Source organism: Myxine glutinosa, chromosome 6 (genome assembly GCF_964187855.1).
Source record: "Myxine glutinosa chromosome 6, kmMyxGlut1.1, whole genome shotgun sequence".
NCBI lineage: Eukaryota > Metazoa > Chordata > Myxini > Myxiniformes > Myxinidae > Myxine > Myxine glutinosa.
The window spans coordinates 109178178-109198340 of record NC_136266.1 but is presented as its reverse complement, the minus strand read 5'-3'; the positions used below and the strand labels follow the sequence as shown (position 1 = coordinate 109198340).

Sequence of the window (20163 nt, the reverse complement as noted above, 5' to 3'; positions counted from 1 at the left end):
GTGTGTATAGAGTAGAATCATTTGTGGTTGCAAAACACCTCTCGAGTTCTCAGGATATCATTTCCACCACCTCGGACACTTGTGAATAAAACATAAATATGATACAACATGTTAAAAAGAATAATCTCTCTTAATGCTTGTGTGCCTGTCTATATCACGTCGACAATTCCCTGGTGTTGGGCTAGCGGCTAGGGTGCCGGCTTAGGATCCTAGGATCCTGGGTTCGAATCTCGGTCGATCGCCGAATTAATGCCAGGGGGGTTGACTCAGCCTGTCATCCTTCCGAGGTCGGCCAATTGAGTACCAGTTCACTGGTAATTCCCTGTTTGTCGTTGAAGGCGGCAAAAAGGGTTGGCGTCAGGAAGGGCATCCGGCCGTAAAACATTGCTTCAAAAAGGGGACCAAAAAAACAACAACTACCACGGTCCCCGAAAAGGCCAACCCCCGCTTTGCGGGGAAAAATGGCCTCTAAACGGTGGTTTTTAATGCTTGTGTGCCTGTCTATATCACGTCGACAAAAATGTGCAATAAGAAGATGATGTGCAATAAGAAAGTCTCACGACACTGCCACACAAATGACTGCCGAAACCAGAGGAAGGGGAAAGTAGAAGGCAAAACGGCGAGACGTACGAGATAAGGAGGATGGTTGGTGTGGGTGGGTGGGTGTGTATAGGCAGGAGAGTGACAGGTTCGAAAATGGTGGCAAATGTAATGTGTTCCTTTTTGTGGTTACAGTAATTACACAATAACTTCAAACAAACATTAAAAGGTAACCATTATTGTCCAATTAAGGTCATGTCTGACATACTTAATGCAACAGAAAGTAGTGTTTTCAGCCTCATTTGTCACCAACGAAGACCAACGATGATCTTGTTTGGTTATCCCACCTGAGCACAAAGCTCATACTGTTGAGATCCCAGGTTCAAATTCAATATCCTATATACTGTACTGCGTTGTACATTGCTTTACTGTTATCGACATTGAAATTCATGGGAAAATCCTAATGTCGTTATCCTCGTCGTTCAAGCTCCATCGCGAGACCTAGAAACAAACTGTATTAAACAAAAACTTGAAATGTAAGGATAGTTTTCATTTCCAAAACTACACATTTCATTCATTACTGAGCAAGCTGATGGTGTCATGCGCAAATGCATACATCATTGAGAAAAGAGGTCGTGGAAGTGAAAGGATGTGCAATAAGGAAGATGGACGGAGGTTGGATTAGGAGGAGAGTATGTAACTGCTATACTCAAGAGAGCAGGCCGCACCATGTGAGGAATGCTCGTGACACGCTGCTTTTGGTGCTGCAGGTCCAGTGGTGCAACCAGGAGTGGTGGCGAGACGAGCTGGACATCATGTGGACAGGGTAGCTTCGGCTTGGGAGAAAGTACCCTGCAATAATATGCGAGAATAAGGGCCTGAACACATCAAACTAAGTGTTGGACTTATTGTGTCGTCATCTTTAGCAAAAACTCCTAACATGGTCCTTACCTTGTGCTGTGGTTAAAAAAAAACGAACCCATGGGAAGGCCTTCGTATCCAACGCAGTTTTAACCTATCCATCACATGGAATTCCATCACTTTATGCTTTTCCATAATCATGCCAAACATACAAAGGGGAGTTCTAAAGGTTTTCCTTTTTCAAAACATTTCACAGCTGAAATCATGACTTCCATTCCAATGGCATCAGGAAACTAAGTCATCCACCAATGGGTAACAATGTGTGTGACAATGGGTGGAAACGACATGGAAACAAACTAACACCAATGTAGAGTTTCACTTCATGATTAGGGAAGACAATCTTTTAGTGATAAACCTTTTAACCTACCTCACCCCAGACAATCCCCATACACTTTGGCAAAAGTCACGCACAACAATTTTATATGAAATGGTTTTGCAGAAAAAGACCGTGAAAATGACAACCATAAGATGTAGAAGGTCATGCCACTGTGCGGTTCTCAAATTTTCAACAAGACAAGTTACTCACCCGCCACGCGTTTCTTCCCCTTCATCTGCACTGCACGTTGCGCTGGAATCGTGACTTGCCACTGATGCCGCGGGCTGCTCATCGGCCTCCTCTGGGGTTCCAGAACTGTTTCTCACCAGCATGCAGCTTGCAGCAATCTCTGCTTCCTGCTGCTCTTGCACCGGGCATTCAACAGGCTTATCCTCTTGCTGGTGGGTTTCCCTGGGCGGATTCTGGATGGGTTCAATCGCCTTTTCCACCTTGACCTGCTCAGACTGTGGAAATCAGAAAGGTGATTAAATGCGGTTCAAAGAAACTCCACATTTTTAACGAACACAAATTACTTGCATCCCAACATGATGCTGGCGAGTCAAAACAAGCTGGCTGGAGTATAATCTAAAATCCTGAGATCGCAAATGCCCTGGATTAAGCCATGGAGAAAACTTATAAGAACACACAAAAGTGGCATATCAGGACTTCCAACACAGGAAACATTATTGAGGCTCATATTCCAAAGCATGAAGAAACCAACCTCAGGCCTGGCATGGTCTTGCAGTTTCAATGACTCGAGCCCTTCTGCAGGAGCAGTTTCATTGGTTGTGGCGGTGCAAGGAACCGGTGGAGACGGAGCACTCTCAGTGTCCGAGCTGTTGTTCTCAGCGCCTGCAAGAGAGGCCAGGAGAGGACATATCGCGATGGGTTGAGTGATGGGTTGTGTGGGAGGGAATGTGTCAAGATAAATTAGGCACCATTTTCGTTGCGAGCAATACCACATCAAGAAAAGTTTATCCTTAACCCAGAAAAAAGATTTCCATGACAACTTTGGTCTACTTTTAGCTCTGGCCTCAGGTTCAAAGAAAGTTTCATGCATGATTATCTTTGGTGAGGGGTATTGGAGTGAGTAAAGCTAGTGATGAACTGGAGGAATTTATGGAAACAAAGATAAACGAGTTACCTAAGGATATGACAGACATGGGCATTGGCAGGTTCAACGTCCAGTTTTATGATTATTAAAAAGCAGGCAAAATCACATGGCTGTGGCCGAAGGTTAACGAGGGCAGAAAATGGTTTGGGATTGGGGACGATCTGAGATGGCTGTGAACTGCTGTCTTGACGACCTGTAGGGAAGAATGAGATTGAAGAGGATGTGGAAGTTGGTTATAAAAGTGGTAAAAAAGAGGAACACATGAGTGGAGGCGGGCAGTGATCCTGAATTTAGGTAGTTTCAAACTACCTAAATGGGGTTGATAGCAGACCGTGTGTTCCCTGCAGAACCATAGAGGGAGGGGAGTTGTGGGGGGGGGGGGAGGGGGGGGGCTGGAAGGACATGGAAAGAAGGGGGAGGGTGACGATGTGATGAGGTGACGATGACAAAGGACAGAAAGAGCAGATGGTGCAAGATCAGAAAGGAGGCGGCATAAGACAGAGAGGCCACCAACCTGGCTGTGATGGCAAAGTGATAGACACATAGACTCGGATTCATTGCGAGAGATTCCAATATTCTTGAAGGCCTTGGTTTCCACTGCGTCAAGCTGAGCAAGAAATGAGGCAGGGGAGCCAGCCCAGAGGGAAGACCAGTACTTCATGAAGCTGCAGAAGAAAGCCTTGTAGGTGGATAAGAGTTCAGGTGTACCAAGGAAGGACTTTGTACAATGGAGGTTGCCTCGTCAGCATCTGGCTTTGGAGATCAACTTTGAAATGTTGCTTGCCCAAGAGAGATCATGGCTGAGAGTGAGACACAGGACTTTGAATGACTGAACTTATTTGAGAGGGTTGCTGAGAAAGTAAATGGGAGGGTTTGTGGTATGGCCTTTTCGGAGAGAGAGTGTAAGTGTGTGGGATATGTCAGGGATAAAATACATGTTCCAAGTGTTTGACTAGTTTGTGATTTTGTCAAGATCTGAGGAGAGTGAAGAGGCTGCTGCCTGTCTGCCAGGATGAGGAATGCCGTAGCAGAGAGTGGTGTCAACAGCAAAGAGATAAAGATGATTTTCCAGTGTCAGTGCGATCATACATGAGATCAATAAGATGGGGCCTAGAACACTGCCTTGAAGTACTCCAGCCTTGTCCGGGCGAGGAGAAGAAAGGTTTTCGTTGAGAGCCACATGTTAGCTACAAGAGTGGATGAAGTCAGTAATCCAATAATTTCCTTGATCTTTCAATGAAAATGTATCAGTTCTACATATAAACATTATTAAAGGAAGTATAAAAGGCTACAATGTTTCAAAATTGAAAAGTGTGTCTTGATGGTTCCTCACACAATGAAAATTCAAGCCTTTGGAGCATGTTCTTTTCATGAGGTAGTTCTTATGAAACGTCTTGATGTCATAATTCATGAACACATGTATAACCCGGCTCAGAGCACGAGAAGAAAAGCCATTCTCAAGTTATTGCGGTAACAAAACCCGATCACGGATGGATGGACAGACAGCTGGACAGATAATTCGAAAACATAACGCGTCCGTTGACGAAGTCGCTCGCGTAAAACCACCATCGACGGCATAAAAACAAATTATATACACTCCATACAGACCACTATGATTTCAAAATTCCGTTATGATCAAAGCTAAGACTGTGATATTGGCAAAAGATTAGACCGAGTCCTAAGCTTGAATTGCAACCAAGGCCTGAGAAAGATAGTTACAAGTGGCTGAACTGCGATTGTGGCCGAGCCCTCCGAAAACCTTAACAACAACTGTGATTGCTGCAGGTTAAAAACAAATAAATGTGCGTGTGGATGTGGACCATCATACACTCACCGTCACTCTCATCCTCGTTGCCGCTGCCACACGAAATGTCTTGCTCAACATCATCATCAGCAGCAGACAGGGTGGAGGCAATGCTCTCGCTCTGCGATAAGTCTCTTTCACCACGCATCCGCCTCCTTGATGGCTGCAGCACAGATGTAAATCATATGAACACAACAATTACTGTATCTTCAAAAAATAAAATCAGGCATAAAGGCTGGAAGGTTGAGGAGGATCAGAAGGAGGAGGAGGTTGAGCAGGAGGATTAAGAGGGAGAGTAGGAAGAAGATGGAGAGGAGGAAGAAGAGGGAGAGGAGGAAGAGGGAGAAGACAATGTGGGGTGGATGAAGGAGAGGAAGAAGGAAGGGAGATGAAGGAGATGGAGTGAGGAGGAAGATGGAGAAGTGGAAGAGGGAGTGGAGAGAGAGAGAGGGAGTGGAGAGAGAGAGAGGGAGTGGAGAGAGAGAGAGGGAGTGGAGAGAGAGAGAGGGAGTGGAGAGAGAGAGAGGGAGTGGAGAGAGAGAGAGGGAGTGGAGAGAGAGAGAGGGAGTGGAGAGAGAGAGAGGGAGTGGAGAGAGAGAGGGAGTGGAGAGAGAGAGAGGGAGTGGAGAGAGAGAGAGGGAGTGGAGAGAGAGAGAGGGAGTGGAGAGAGAGAGAGGGAGTGGAGAGAGAGAGAGGGAGTGGAGAGAGAGAGAGAGGGAGTGGAGAGAGAGAGGGAGTGGAGAGAGAGAGAGAGGGAGTGGAGAGAGAGAGAGGGAGTGGAGAGAGAGAGAGGGAGTGGAGAGAGAGAGAGAGGGAGTGGAGAGAGAGAGGGAGTGGAGAGAGAGAGAGAGGGAGTGGAGAGAGAGAGAGAGAGGGAGTGGAGAGAGAGAGAGAGGGAGTGGAGAGAGAGAGAGAGGGAGTGGAGAGAGAGAGGGAGTGGAGAGAGAGAGAGAGGGAGTGGAGAGAGAGAGAGAGGGAGTGGAGAGAGAGAGAGAGGGAGTGGAGAGAGAGAGAGAGGGAGTGGAGAGAGAGAGAGAGGGAGTGGAGAGAGAGAGAGAGGGAGTGGAGAGAGAGAGAGAGGGAGTGGAGAGAGAGAGAGGGAGTGGAGAGAGAGAGAGGGAGTGGAGAGAGAGAGAGGGAGTGGAGAGAGAGAGAGGGAGTGGAGAGAGAGAGAGAGGGAGTGGAGAGAGAGAGAGAGAGGGAGTGGAGAGAGAGAGAGGGAGTGGAGAGAGAGAGAGGGAGTGGAGAGAGAGAGAGGGAGTGGAGAGAGAGAGGGAGTGGAGAGAAAGAGAGAGGGAGTGGAGAGAGAGAGAGAGAGGGAGTGGAGAGAGAGAGAGAGGGAGTGGAGAGAGAGAGGGGGAGTGGAGAGAGAGAGAGAGGGAGTGGAGAGAGAGAGAGAGAGAGGGAGTGGAGAGAGAGAGAGAGGGAGTGGAGAGAGAGAGAGAGGGAGTGGAGAGAGAGAGAGAGAGGGAGTGGAGAGAGAGAGAGGGAGTGGAGAGAGAGAGAGAGGGAGTGGAGAGAGAGAGAGGGAGTGGAGAGAGAGAGAGAGAGAGAGGGAGTGGAGAGAAAGAGAGAGGGAGTGGAGAGAGAGAGAGGGAGTGGAGAGAGAGAGGGAGTGGAGAGAGAGAGGGAGTGGAGAGAGAGAGAGAGGGAGTGGAGAGAGAGAGAGGGAGTGGAGAGAGAGAGTGGAGAGAGGGAGTGGAGAGAGAGAGGGGGAGAGGGGGAGAGGGGAAGAGAGGGAGAGAGGGAGAGAGGGAGAGAGGGAGAGAGGGAGAGAGGGAGAGGAGGGAGAGGGAGAGGGAGAGGGAGGAGAGAGAGAGAGAGAGAAGGAGGAGCAGAGGATGGAGTGAAGAGGGGGAGAGAAAAGAGAGAGGAGGAAGAGGTAGATGACAAAGTGTGGGAGGACAAAGGAGGGGGAGGGAGAGGAGAAAGAGGTAGAGGACAAAGTGGGCGAGGATGAAAGAGGGGAAGAGGAGAAAGAGGAGAGAGAGAAAGAGGTAGAAGAGGATTAGGTGGAGGAGGGTTAGGTAGAGGAGGGAGAGGTAGAGGAGGAAGAGGTAGAGGAGGAAGAGGTAGAGGAGGAAGAGGTAGAGGAGGAAGAGGTAGAGGAGGAAGAGGAGGGAGAGGAGGGAGAGAGAGGAGGAAAAGAGGGAGAGAGGAAAGAGCGAAGAAGTGGGGTCGAGGGAGATGCGATGGGTGGGGAAGGGCTATGGGGGGAAAGGAGGAAAGGAAGGAGGAAGAGGAAGGAGGGGCAGGAGGAGGGCCAAAACCATGAACAAATAAGGGAAAACAGGCTCGCAGCTCCATTTTCACAAGAGTGCTTGGAGATCCCAAAAGGGAAGCAACACGTACATCCTTAGCCTTGTGTTGTTGAAGGAGGGCGTCAAGGTTATGACGTCGTTTGTAGTTAAAGTAGAAGTTCTTGCATTGAGACTCAGACTTTGATGCCACCAAGCGCGCGATTGCCAACCAGTTCCGCCCATACTCCACCAGCCCTGGATGGTAGAGGAGGGAATGGGAGAGTATGGGATGGGATGGGATGGGAAGGAAATAAGTTGAGGAGAGAGGAAGGGAAGGGAGGAGAGGGAAATGGAGGAGAAGGGAGGGGAGGAGAGAAGAGAGGAGGTATATCTTTGTAAATTATTGATTATTTTCTCTTGGCTGAATAAGACACAACTACTGTTATGTACACTTTTGAATTAACTCGGCGTGAAATTTATACACGTATTGATTTTAAGCAATTAAACAGAATCACACGGCCTGATTCATGGGCACATATTAGCTAGTGCCAAAGTCAGCATTGCATAAAGTTAAATTGGGAACTACATCAATGTCAGAGCCCTCGCTTTGCCTTATCACTGGAGATTCAACTGTATCTGCACTGTGAGCTCCGACACAAAAATGTTTCAAAAGTAATTAACACATAAAGTAGAGTGAAAGATTATCATGACACAATAGTATGCTTTGGCAACTGTACTTTTTACCAAAATTAATTACAACTAGAAAGCATCTGAAAATGTAAAGCCGATCCACATTCGCTTTATATTCAGAGTTCTTCTTCTTCCATATGCTCACATGCCGAGAACAGATAAAAAAGAAAAAAAATTGACGATTTTAGGTGACCATGACCTTTTTACCTTAAAAGCAACAGGCTTCAGTGACCCAATGTGCAAACCCTGCTCAAATCTGAAGTCAATCGGATGAAAATAGACGATTTTATGTGATGCAGACCTTTTACCTTTTGCCCAAATTATTAATTTGTCTTCTCTATATTCTCATAAATCTTTGTTGAAAATTTGATAACAAAAGCTCAAATGGAAAAAACGTTTACGGCGCAAACAGACACACAGAAGTGATTCTAAAACCCCGTCTCCCGCTGCGCGGAGGACGAGCGAATAACATTGCAGTTGAGATAAAACATGCATTACTCAAGAAATGTAATCATTGATAATGAAGTCTCAAGATTCTCTGAGTCATCAATCAATTTTTCCCACTGTGGGTTAACTCCTCCCTCTACTCTATGTGTCTAATGGCCTTCATGGTTGGGATCTTCCCTTGACACATACAATCATAGAGCTTTTCTATAAACCATTGTGATAAAAAGTGTGGGGGGGAGGGGGGGAGGGGGGAGGGGGGGGAGGGTGGGAGGAAACAACAAGGTCACTGAAATAATAAAGTTGAGTTCAAACACCAGCAAACCTAAATAAAATACCAAAAATAAATACGAGGTCAAACCTCTGGATACATAGGCATCGATTAGTTATCCTGCTTTATACATCAATTCATCCAAATATGGACCGCCCCGGTCCCCCTCCCCATAGATCTCCAGAGGGACACTTTTTTTTTAATGCCGTGAAGTGTAGTTTCATAGAAGAAAACAAATACCTATTTTGGGGGGCAACCTCCCCCCCCTAACACCCCGAAAGGGCAGATTTTTCTTATTGCCGTGAACAAACTATGGTAACAGCACGGGTGGTGAAGGTTGTGGTCAAGTTTCATCGAAATAGTGTGTGTAGTTTCAGAGGAAAAAGCAAATTCCTATTTTGGGGGGTCAAACCTGGATGGATCCATTTTGACCCCGGTAAACCCCCTTAGATCCCGATTTTTTTTAATGCCGTGAACAAACTTTAGTCAGAATACAACAAATCTAATTTGTGCCAAATTTGGTCAAAATCCCTGCAACGGTTTCAGAGAAGAAGTTGCAAGTGTTTACGGACGGACCGACGGACTGCATAAGCTCCATGAACTTCATTCCAGGTGAGCTAAAAATCATCCAAGATACAGATGGCGTGTAAAAAATACAACATCATCACAAATACGTGTAGTTGATCTCATATTTAAAGTAGCTGTCCACAAATCATATAAATCCACTTTGCATTTCACTTACAAAGCCGAATAAAAAGGCAATGAAGACAAATATAAGGTAACAGCGATGGATGTAAATGGTAACAGAGCTAAATGAGTACAGTAACAAATCAACCTTTCTTTGCGATTTCCATCTCCTCCTCTGTCCAACGAGAGGATTCCACTGCATCTGCGTTGGAGGCTGAGGCTTCATGGCAGGGACAAGATGGGCAAATGCCATCACCTGTGACACGGCTCAAATTACGTGAGAGTCAAATACATGGACACCATAATAATTGTGTGTCAATTCACCATGACCTCGGACATGACGGATTACATGAACCACACATGAATGCATTATCACGGCATGACCAATCCCAAACTTGGTCAAAATCCTGGATACATAGGCATCGATGAGTTATCGTGCTTTATACATCAATTCATCCACATATGTATTGATTTGATTTCAAGGATTTGTTCTCATGTCATAAAATTTCATCAACAGCAGACCTGATCTCTAAATAAGACAAAACATTTGTCCTCAAAATAAGTCCAACAAGGCCTTCGGCCTGCCAATCTGTGCTACTTCATGGAATGGTGGTGCATAATTTTAATTGGGTGCAGTCAGGCCAGCTGTCCAGCCAATGGGTGTAAAGCAGTGGGGGTAGAGTCAGGGCATCATAAAACTGACCCATGTATAATATGTGCTCTTTTCTAAATTCAAAAATGGCATAACACCGAAAAATTAGGGAAACACCCCAACACTCAAACTTGTTGTGTAACTTATCATAATAAAGCCATGTACCAAGTTTCGGTTGAATATGTTACCGGGAATGGGAAAAAGTAAAGAAAACCACAGGTGGGACTGACAGATGGAAGGACAGATGGACGGACAGACAGACAGACAGACGGAGAGAAAACTTGTAGTCCTCTCAGGGTAGAGGAGGAATAATCAACATTACTGAAAAGCTCAGTTGTTTCCACAAAAGCGTCCCAAAAACCAACATGATGAAGGTGTAACGGCTCAATTTCCCTCACCAGAAACAGCAGGAAGCTCGGGTTCTAAGGGGACACTGGGTGGTCGCTCTTCATCGACAGCACTCGATGGTGCTATGGTGGAAGCAGCCGCTGCTGCCGCAGCTTCTGCCATGGAGCGGGTTACACGGCCTTTCCTCCGCCCCTGGCTGTTGGCAGTTTTGCGGCCCTTGCTAATGATGGGCTCCTTGTCTTCATTTTCATCAGGTGAAGACTCGCCTTTCTCCCGTTCCTTCCGCTCCTCCTTTTCCTTTTCTCGTTCTTTTGGAACACTACAAGCAAAAAATGAGCAATTATGCACAGGAACACCGTCACAGGTTAATTTGCATGCACAGCTCAACAACAATATACACCTGGTGCTTACAGATAAATATGAATCTCCTCCTTTTCTTCTTTTTCCTGAACTTCCTCCTCTTCCTCTTCCTCCAGTTTCTCAATTTTTACTTCCTCTTTTTCCTCTTTCTCTTCTTCCTTTTTCTCTTCCTTTTTCTCCTTTTCCCTTTCTCTCTCTCTATCATCTCTTTCCCTCTCTTCAACAACAGGCCGTGCAAGTGTCTGTTGCTGGGACGCAAACAAAAACAAGACACTTGTCAGTCGCATTGGCAATTATTTGTTCACGACAACCTCATTTCGAAAAATTTAACGTTATCATTATAATTTATGATCTGTGTGTCACACATTGTATAGAAGGATGTATTGTGATTCATAATACACATTGCGGTGCTGCAAAGGTAGTCCCTCTTAGGCTTGCAAAAACATTTTCATGGTGTGACATGTTTTGCAGCGAATCAAAAAGCAACAAAGGAAAGACATGGCGGACTCAATATAAATGCATGCAAGAGATGCTTAATTTCATTGAAAGGCCAATACAAATTAGAACACAAAAGCGAAACATGAATAAAGAGAAACATGAACGCCGACCCCCCCCCCCCCCCCCCCCCCAGAATTTCCATGTTTTAAGCGTTTCCCAGTGTATACCCTGGATTAGAATAGGTACACCGTATCCCTGCGTGTCGTAAGAGACGACTAAGAGGGTTGGCGTCAGGAAGGGCATCCGGCCATAAAAACATTGCCTCAAAAAGAGAACCATGACAATTACAACTACATATGGGCAGGGTACAGCCCGAAGTGGAGAACGGTTTCTGAGGTTTTGGACATGGAATGTAGGGACAATGACAGGGAGATCAGGAGAAGTGGTGGAAGTATTGGTCAGAAGAAGAGTGGACATATGTTGTGTGCAAGAGACGAGATGAAAGGGAAGTGGTGTGAGAATGGTGAAGGGTAGGCAAGGACAGAAATACAAGTTTATGTGGCAAGGGTGCCTGGAGGGCGTGAATGGCGTTGGTGTCCTGTTTTCTGAGGAGTTTGTAGACAGTGTGGTGAGTGTGACGAGAGTGAGTGATAGGTTGATGATGGTGAAAATGATGATTGGAAAGCTCTTGGTGAACGTCATCTCGGGATATGCTCCGCAGGTTGGTCGAAGCGATGAAGAGAAGGACAAGTTCTGGTGTGCGATAGAGAAGCTGATGGAAAACGTGAAAGATGAGGAAGTTGTTGTGGTAGGAGGAGACCTAAATGGACATGTGGGAAGGAGTATGGATGGTTTTGAGGGAGTTCATGGGGGTTACGGATATGGTGTGAGAAATGGAGAAGGTGAAAGGATTTTGGAGTTTGCTGATGGAGCTGATTTGTTGATTTGTAATACTCAGTTCCAGAAAGAGCTCGTTACAAGAGCTTGTTACATATAGAGTTAAGCTTGTTACATTACAGTTAAGCTTATAAAGAGTTAAGCTTGTTACATACACGTCAGGTGGGTCGACGACAACCGTTGACTACCTGATGGTGCGTAGGCGAGATAGGGGGCACCTCCGAGACACAAAGGTGATCCCGGGGGAGGAGGCTGTTTCACAGCACCACTTGGTTGTCTGCGACATAAAGGTGAAAGGTGCGAGGAGAGCTCGGCGGGTGAAGTACCAACCGAGAATGAAGGTGTGGAGGTTGAAAGAGGTGACAGTAAGGGAGGCATTAAAAGAGAGGCTGAGTAGGGTCGAGGATGATGTGGTTGAGCTTGAAAGTGGTTGGATGTCAATGAAAGCTAGTCTGTTGGGAGCCGTTGGTGAGGTATGTGGATGGACAAAAGGACCACCGAGGCACTCGGAAACATGGTGGTGGGATGATGAAGTTGGAAAGAGGATTGACGAGAAGAGGAAGAAGTTCAAGGAGTGGCACAAGGCGAAGGGTGCAGGAGCAGAAACAGCAGAACATGAAAGTTATAAGGCAGCCAGGAAGGCTGCAAAGAAAGAGGTAGCAAAGGCACAGGAGGCATGTAGGAAAATGTTCGGAGAACGCTTGGATTCGGAAGAGGGTCAGAAAGCAGTATTCAGGATTGCAAAGCAGATAGCGAAAGAGAGGTGTGATGTGATGGGGGTGAGTTGCTTGGAGGATGAAGTGGGACAAATCGTTGTCGACCCAGATGGAATTAAAGGAAGATGGAAAAGATATATGGAAATGCTGTTGAATACAGATAATGAATGGGATGGCAACATAGAGAGTAACCCAGTTTTAGGACCGGCAGAGAAGATAACTGAGAAGGAAGTTGAGGAAGCGATAAAAGCAATGAAGGGTAGAAAAGCAGGAGGGCCGACGGGAGTTGTGGGAATGTTGAAGGCAGCAGGAAGTTGGGGTGTGAAGAGAATGACAGAGATCTGTAATCTGGTGGTGAAGGAAGGCCACATTCCAGTGGATTGGGAACTGAGTACCCTCGTCCCTCTATACAAGGAGAAAGGTGACCCTCTGGAGTGTGGCTCGTACTGAGCGATAAAGTTATTGGAGCATAGAATGAAGGTATTGGAAAGGGTGTTGGAGAGGAGGATAAGGAAGAAAGTAAAGATCGACGAAATGCAGTTTGGATTTATGCCAGGAAGAGGAACGACAGACGCGCTTTTCATTGTGAGGCAGTTGCAGGAGAAGTACATGGAGAAGAGGAAGAAGTTGTTTCTTGGGTTTGTTGATCTGGAGAAAGCATTCGATAGGGTTCCACGCAAAGTATTGACATGGGCATTGAGGAAGTTAGGAGTGGAGGAATGGTTGATTAGAGTAGTGATGGCAATGTACAAAAGAGCGCGCACTGCTGTTAGGACGAAGGACGGGAACAGTGGTGAGTTTGAGGTGAAGGTGGGAGTGCATCAGGGGTCGGTACTAAGTCCACTACTATTTGTAGCTGTGATGGAGGTGCTGGCTCAGAACGTAAAGGAGGGTTTACCGTGGAGTTGTTGTATGCAGATGATCTGGTGTTGATTGCGGAAAGTATGGATGGACTGAAGGAAAAGATGAACAAGTGGAAGGAATGTATGGAGACAAAAGGTCTGAAGGTGAATATCGGAAAGACGAAGGTGATGGCAAATGGTAAAGCATGTCGTGAGGTGGAAAGAACTGGGAAGTGGCCCTGTGCTGTGTGTAGGAAGGGTGTCGGAGTGAACTCCATTCAATGTACAATGTGTGCTGAGTGGGTTCATCAAAAATGTAGTGGTCTGAGAGGGTCATTAACCAGTGTGGCAGCTACATTCAAATGTAAGGTGTGCACAGAGGGAGCTGCAGATGGAGACAATGTTGAGTTGGATCTTGGAGACGGCGTGAAGCTGGAAGGTGTGAAAACATTTTGCTACCTCGGAGACATGCTGAATGGAGAAGGTGGATCAGACTCGGCAACGGTTGCTGGAGTGAGATGTGCATGGAAGAAGTTTCGGGAACTGAGTGGCGTGCTGATGATGAGGGGAGTGTCGTTGAAGCTGAAGGGAAAGGTGTATGCTGCATGTGTGAGAAGTGTTATGATTTATGGGAGCGAGACATGGGTAATGAACGTAGAGCAGCAACGAAGGTTGGAAAGGGTGGAAATGCGAATGGTTCGACGGATGTGCGGAGTATCGTTGAGAGAGAGGAAGACAAATGATGAATTGCGAAAGATGATGGGAATAGAGCCTGTGATTGATGCTGTGAAGAGGAACAGGTTGAGATGGTTTGGTCATGTGTTGAGGAAGGATGAAAGTGACTGGGTTGAGAAGAGTGATGGAAATGAATGTAGGAGAAAGTAGAGGACGGGGAAGACTGAGAAAGACTTGGCTAAAGATGGTGGAAGAAGAAATGCGGGCAAGGGGTTTAACAAGGAGAGATGCAGAAAATAGGGCAAAATGGAGAAGATTGTCATGGGGACCGCAAGGCTAACCCCCGCTCTAGTAGGGAAAATGGCCTTTGAAATGCATGTTGTTGTTGTTGTTGAATAAAGAGAATTTCAGAAAGTGTTGCACAAAATGGTAATCCCTTACTGTGTTCTTCCCCCTCCTTCGACAGTTGTTTCTTCGCGCCAAGCTCTTGAAATTTATATTCTTCTTACAAAGGTAGTAATAAAGCACGCAATCCGAAACGCTCTGTACACAGAAACATAAATGGTTTGTTTGATATGGGTGCACGACCACACAAGGGAAGATATCGTTCAGTTGAACACCAAATGCATGGATTCCGTGACTGCAGCACACAATTTCATCATGGAAGGTTGGTACCGTGTTAAATGGCTACAGCTGCCAGGCGTCATAAAGGAACTTACCTTACGATCCAAATACGAAGAAATTAGTGCAAAATTCTTTGGATGTTGAATGAACCTGTACAACAGACAGGTAGAAACATGCACAGGAAGAGGTTTGTCAACATGCCCGTGATGTGTCATTATCACATTTATTTGGTGCAAAATCAACGTGTATGCATGTACATATGACGACCAGCTAAGTTCACAGTTTAGTGAAAGAGCCGCCAGTTGATCCATGATAAGAAGCAATGACAGAAGGAATTTGACCATGATGGCGGTACAGAAGTGCTGTTTGTATCAGTGGGACTCACTTTTCCCTGAAGACCTCTTTTTCATGGTCAGACCAAACGTTCATGTGCTGCCTCTCTTTGTAAAGCCTCATGGGATCTTCAATGACGCCGTTCTGATTCGTGAATTTCACTCGCCGTTGTTCCGTGCCATACAGCATTGGCGGGATGACAGCTAACTGCTTCATCTGCTTCTCAATATTCTGTTTGAAACATACATCTGACACCTGACACTTACAGGGAGAAATTTTTTTTTTTTACTATGAAACATTCGTATACTACTGTACATGTACAAACAGTCCAAGTGTCTTCAGGAATAATCATATTATTAGGCCTGCATGTCCTCAGCAGGAAATGATTCTTGGAAAATTCCACTGAAGGAAGACGGATGTCAACTTTACCTCCTGTTCGGAGAGTCCGTCGATGATCTCTGCCATTTCGTGCTCGCTGCGCGCAATGGTGGCTGGTAACCCGGACCCTCGCTGACCAACTCTACTGGGCAGACAGAGGCACATAAGCAGCCAGACGCCAAAGAGAAATAAGCTATCTTTTACCACGTAATTGAAGCTACCACATAATTGTGGGTCCTGGGGTAACGTGCCGGGTCTGAAATCGTGCTGTTGTACATCCACAATGCCTTTCCTACCTCTGTAACCATTTGATCTTGAGCATAATAATCAGTGTGTACCAAATTTACTTGTTTTTAGAACCATACCACTGTCACAAAGAAACAACAAGGTTTTTACATAAAATATAGAAATTAAAGCTTGGTGCCATTGGACCTCACCCCTCATAAAGGGAAGAGGAGAAGAGGAAGATAGAGATTAAAGTTATTAGTAGAGCTGAACGACAAAGGATATATGGTACTGACAATGGGTCAATGGAAAAACAAGGAGACATGCAAATCGACAAGATCAGCAAGAGTAATCTGATTGTTTTGTCGATGTGAAGAATCGGGGTTACATCAAGTGGAAATCATCACAAATAGGTATGAGAGAAGACTGAAGATAGCAACGTGTTGACAACTTGAAGGACACAAAGGAAGAGCATGCAAATGGACAGGCATAAGGAAATTCCACAGACAAAACAAAGAGGGAGGTGGGGATGGGGCAAAGGAATCGAGGTGAGCAGAGGTTAGATTTCTTAAAGTTTCATAAAGACGACTTGCAGTGCATGAGGGCAGAGTTTGAGCTAGGATTAATGGAAAGAAAGATATATAGATAGATAGATAGATTTAGATAGATAGATAGACAGATAGATAAATAAGAAATAAGAAGGCTTCTAATATTTATTGAGCTTAACTTTTTATACACCATCCGTAGTGGTCGAGCGCAGTCGGCTCCAAAGCACTTGATAAAAAGACTTATGAGCAAGACATCCCACATTGCACTTATAAATCATGTTGTTATGCCCTTAGGGTGTCAATAGATGTTGCACAAAATCTCACTCTTCTGTGATGCTCAATTTGTAGAAATTTGTATTTATAGTGATTTTGGAGGCCAATGATTATTCGGAAAAATATTTTGTGATGCAAAAATGTTCGAAGGGGAGGAGGAGGGAGTGTGGGGTATGATTAAGTATGAAGATGGCAAAGGGGAAAGGAGGATTCAAGTTCATTCAGGTTCCGTTCTGAATGATCAGCATTTTCTGTTCTTACCATGTTGGTTCGATACATTTTAGAGAAAAACCTAGATGTTGGCAGAATATCATTTCCATGGTGCAATGCTAATGGGCATTTATACTGCAAATTCACTTGATCGCTTAGTATCTAGCATGAATTACACCTGCATGCATACAAGTTGTCATGCCATTGTCATGTTAATGAAGTGTTCAAGAGTGGGTTTGTGTGTACACATGCACATACAACCTTTAAAGTGTTTGATTCATCAGCAAAACTCTCAAACAGCATTAGGGTGTTCAAGGTATGATGCTCAGTACCATTTAGGAACAGTGTAATCAAAAGGGAAATAAAATGTTTTGCCCAGTATAAAATCAACTACAGTTGGTCCCCGACATTCATGGGGGATACGTTCCTGGAAAATGCCATGAATGTCAGAACCACGAATGTGAGGGCATTGTTTCAATGGGAAAAGGGTGTTAGGTTCCTGGTAGTTCCTGATTCATGGAGAATCCCACAACTACCAAGGAAAATCCACGAATGTCAAGGAAAATCCTGCGAATGTCAAGGAAAATCCCGCAAATGTCAAGGCATTCTTTCAATGGGAAAAGGGGAACAGGTAATTGCAATAATAGAGGCAGTGGAGTGTTTTCATTCTGTACAGTAACTCGTGGGGGATGACCCTGCGAATGTCAAGGAAAATCCCACAAATGTCAAGGCATTCTTTCAATGGGAAAAGGGGAACAGCTAATTGCAATAATAGAGGCAGTGGAGTGTTTTCATTCTGTACAGTAACTCGTGGGGGATGACGTGCAATGTAGCTGGTGGGACATCCCACAAAGCTATGTTTACAGTGTGATTGGTGGGACATCCCACAAATCTATGTTCAGAGTGTGAATGGTGGACATCCCGTGAAGCTATGTTTACAGTATGAATGGTGGGACATCCCGTGAAGCTATGTTTACAGTATGAATAGTGGGATATCCCGCAAGGCTATGATATCCCGCAAGGCTTCACAGTGTGAATGGTGGGATATCCCATGAAGCTATATTCACAATGTGAAAGGTGGGATATCCTGCAAATATATGTTTGCAGTGTGAATGGTGGGATATCCCGCAAAGCTACAGTGTGATATCCCGAGAAGCTATGTTCACAGTGTGAATGGTGGGATATCGTGCGAAGCTGCAGTGTGATATCCCGCAAAGCTATGTTCACAGTGCGAAATCCCACGAAGCTATGTTTATGGTCTGAATGGTGAGATATTCTGCGAAGCTACAGTGTGATATCCCGCAAAGCTATGTTTACAGTGCAAATGGTGGGATATCCCGCGAAGCTATGTTTAAGGTCTGAATGGTGGGATATCCCACAAAGCTATGTTCAGAGTGTGAATGGTGGGGTACCGGAGAAGCTATGTTTACAGTGTGAATGATGGGATATCCCGCAAAGCTATGTTTGTGGTCTGAATGGTGGAATATCCTGCGAAGCGACAGTGTGATATCCAGCGAAGCTATGTTTATGGTCTGAATGGTGGGATATCCCGCGAAGCTTTGTTTACAGTGTGAATGGTGGGATACCCCGCGAAGCTATGTTTACAGTGTGAATGGTGGGATATCCTGTGAAGCTATGTTTACAGTATGAATGGTGGGATATCCTGTGAAGCTATGTTTACAATGTAAATGGTGGGATATCCCACGAAGCTATGCTTACAGTATGAATGGTGGGATATCCTGTGAAGCTATGGTTACAGTGTGAATGGTGGGATATCCTGCGAAGCTATGTTTACAGTATGAATGGTGGGATATCCCACGAAGCTATGTTCACAGTGCAAATGCTGGGATATCCCTTGAAGCTATGTTCACAGTGTGAATGGTGGGATATCCCACGAAGCTACAGCGTGATATCCCACGAAGCTATGTTTGCAGTGTGAATGGAACGATATCCCGTGGAACTCACTTATAACGCAGCTAAAATATTTTTTATGTGGCCTCGAAAAGCCGTGAATATATGATGTACAGGGCTGCGAATGTAGAAGCAGGTCATGTTTGTGGCTCGTGAAAGATATGTTTTGTTGTGTATCTCCAGTTGCTTTGTGTGTGGCTGGTGGCATGCATGTTTTAGAACTGTGTTATGCTCGCGGCTCGTGGATTTTTTTTTTGCTCCCACGATAAAACGTGAATGCAGACGACACATGGCTCTGAATGTAGAAGCAGGTCACAACTTATCAACTGCGAATACGCGTAACCCGCGAATGTTGGAACCGAAAATGTCGGGATCCGACTGTATTTGGCTCATGATGAGTAAACAGGTACATGCATTCACAGCTATTCTATGGAAATGCATGATTGCCAAGATAAGGAAGGTTAAGAAACTGCAAGAAGATCTGCATCATCTGCGAGGTTCCAAATTCTAAAGGGTGATCCACAAATATGTGCACCATGGTAAATACAGTTGGCAAAACCATTCCACTTTAACGCAGTAACCATTCCTGTGGTCCAGTGAAGCAAGTCCAAGCCTATTGCTGTAAGTAAATGATGGCTGGGTAGAGGACAAAACATGCCCCAATCTTTGTCCTCTTTTCACTTTGGCCATGAATTTTGCAACCTCAACCAAAGCATTTTGATAAATAATGCCTTCTCAAAAACAGCATCATTTTCCTATGAGCATGGGTTAGATAGGGTGTTTATGAGCTTAGATCATACATGGTCACGCAACGTACAAGGTCTTGGTGCAACCCCAGGGACTTGATAAGGAGGAGGGCTCTCAGATAAGAGGTCATAGGGTGGGTGTGTCCATACATCTGCACACTCTGCTCGAGATTACAACTGATGCAATAAAATTGCAGAAGATAATAAGTCAAACCTGTTGCCGACAATGTGTATATGCACTCAGGGTATATTAAAGGGTTAAATAAAGAAAAGTACAAAAGGATTGGTTTTATATAAAGAATGGAGACAAAATACAATAACCGATAACCAACCTCTGGAAACGTTCCTGCTGCTCGCGTTGTTTTCTGATTTCTGGGAACTGCTTTTCGTAGTACTCGCGTGTCTTCACTTCCTTGGCACGTCGTCGTGGGTTGTTCTCAACGCGGTCCACCTTCTTCTCCCAGTCCTCCATCAACTCATCATAACGCCTGCACAGCTCCTGCTCCTGCAGCAACAATCACAACAACGACGGCAGATATGTGTAATAGGCTTGGCCAAGGAAGTTATTTTTCTCAGGTATTCACGGTTCTCATCGTGCACCATAAAGGTGACCATTGCTTCAGTCATCATGTGGAAATGTGAGAGTGCTGACAACGTTTAAAAAAAAAAATTCAACACAAGGCCTCCTTTTCCCATTCATTTTGGATTTTGGCACTCTTCACACTTCACACTTCACACTTCACACTTCTGTCACACGACAGGTACTATCTGGAAGGAGTGGATAGGAAGTCAGCAGGTAGACAAGCAACGAGACAGATCAAGCTTTTTCACAATATATGAATCACAACAGAAACAGGCTTAGATGCACAAGGACAAGAAGCAATGATCTTCATGCCAAAAGCAGGTGGATTCCTCTCCACACCCATTATAATTTTCGTGATAGACTATCCTAAGAAGAAG

At 45.2% G+C, this 20163-nt stretch overlaps 1 protein-coding gene across 11 annotated transcripts in view; it reads right to left on the bottom strand.

The window, feature by feature from the left end:
• The window catches only part of NCOR1 (nuclear receptor corepressor 1), a 376183-nt gene that overhangs the window by 202169 nt on the left and 153851 nt on the right, over positions 1-20163 (bottom strand). For 6 of the 11 annotated variants that reach the window (XM_078780340.1, XM_078780342.1, XM_078780346.1 and 3 more), the window contains exons 10-22: positions 19536-19708; positions 15342-15435; positions 14965-15173; positions 14675-14729; positions 14397-14498; positions 10439-10635; positions 10078-10346; positions 9176-9283; positions 7048-7190; positions 4726-4858; positions 2499-2629; positions 1988-2241; positions 1269-1392 (exon numbers count right to left, since the gene is read on the bottom strand). In XM_078780340.1, coding sequence (XP_078636466.1) covers positions 1269-1392; positions 1988-2241; positions 2499-2629; positions 4726-4858; positions 7048-7190; positions 9176-9283; positions 10078-10346; positions 10439-10635; positions 14397-14498; positions 14675-14729; positions 14965-15173; positions 15342-15435; positions 19536-19708 — 1992 coding nt within the window. The remainder of the gene's footprint in view (positions 1-1268; positions 1393-1987; positions 2242-2498; positions 2630-4725; positions 4859-7047; positions 7191-9175; positions 9284-10077; positions 10347-10438; positions 10636-14396; positions 14499-14674; positions 14730-14964; positions 15174-15341; positions 15436-19535; positions 19709-20163) is intronic. The other 5 variants (XM_078780349.1, XM_078780344.1, XM_078780343.1 and 2 more) reach the window with 5 other exon arrangements.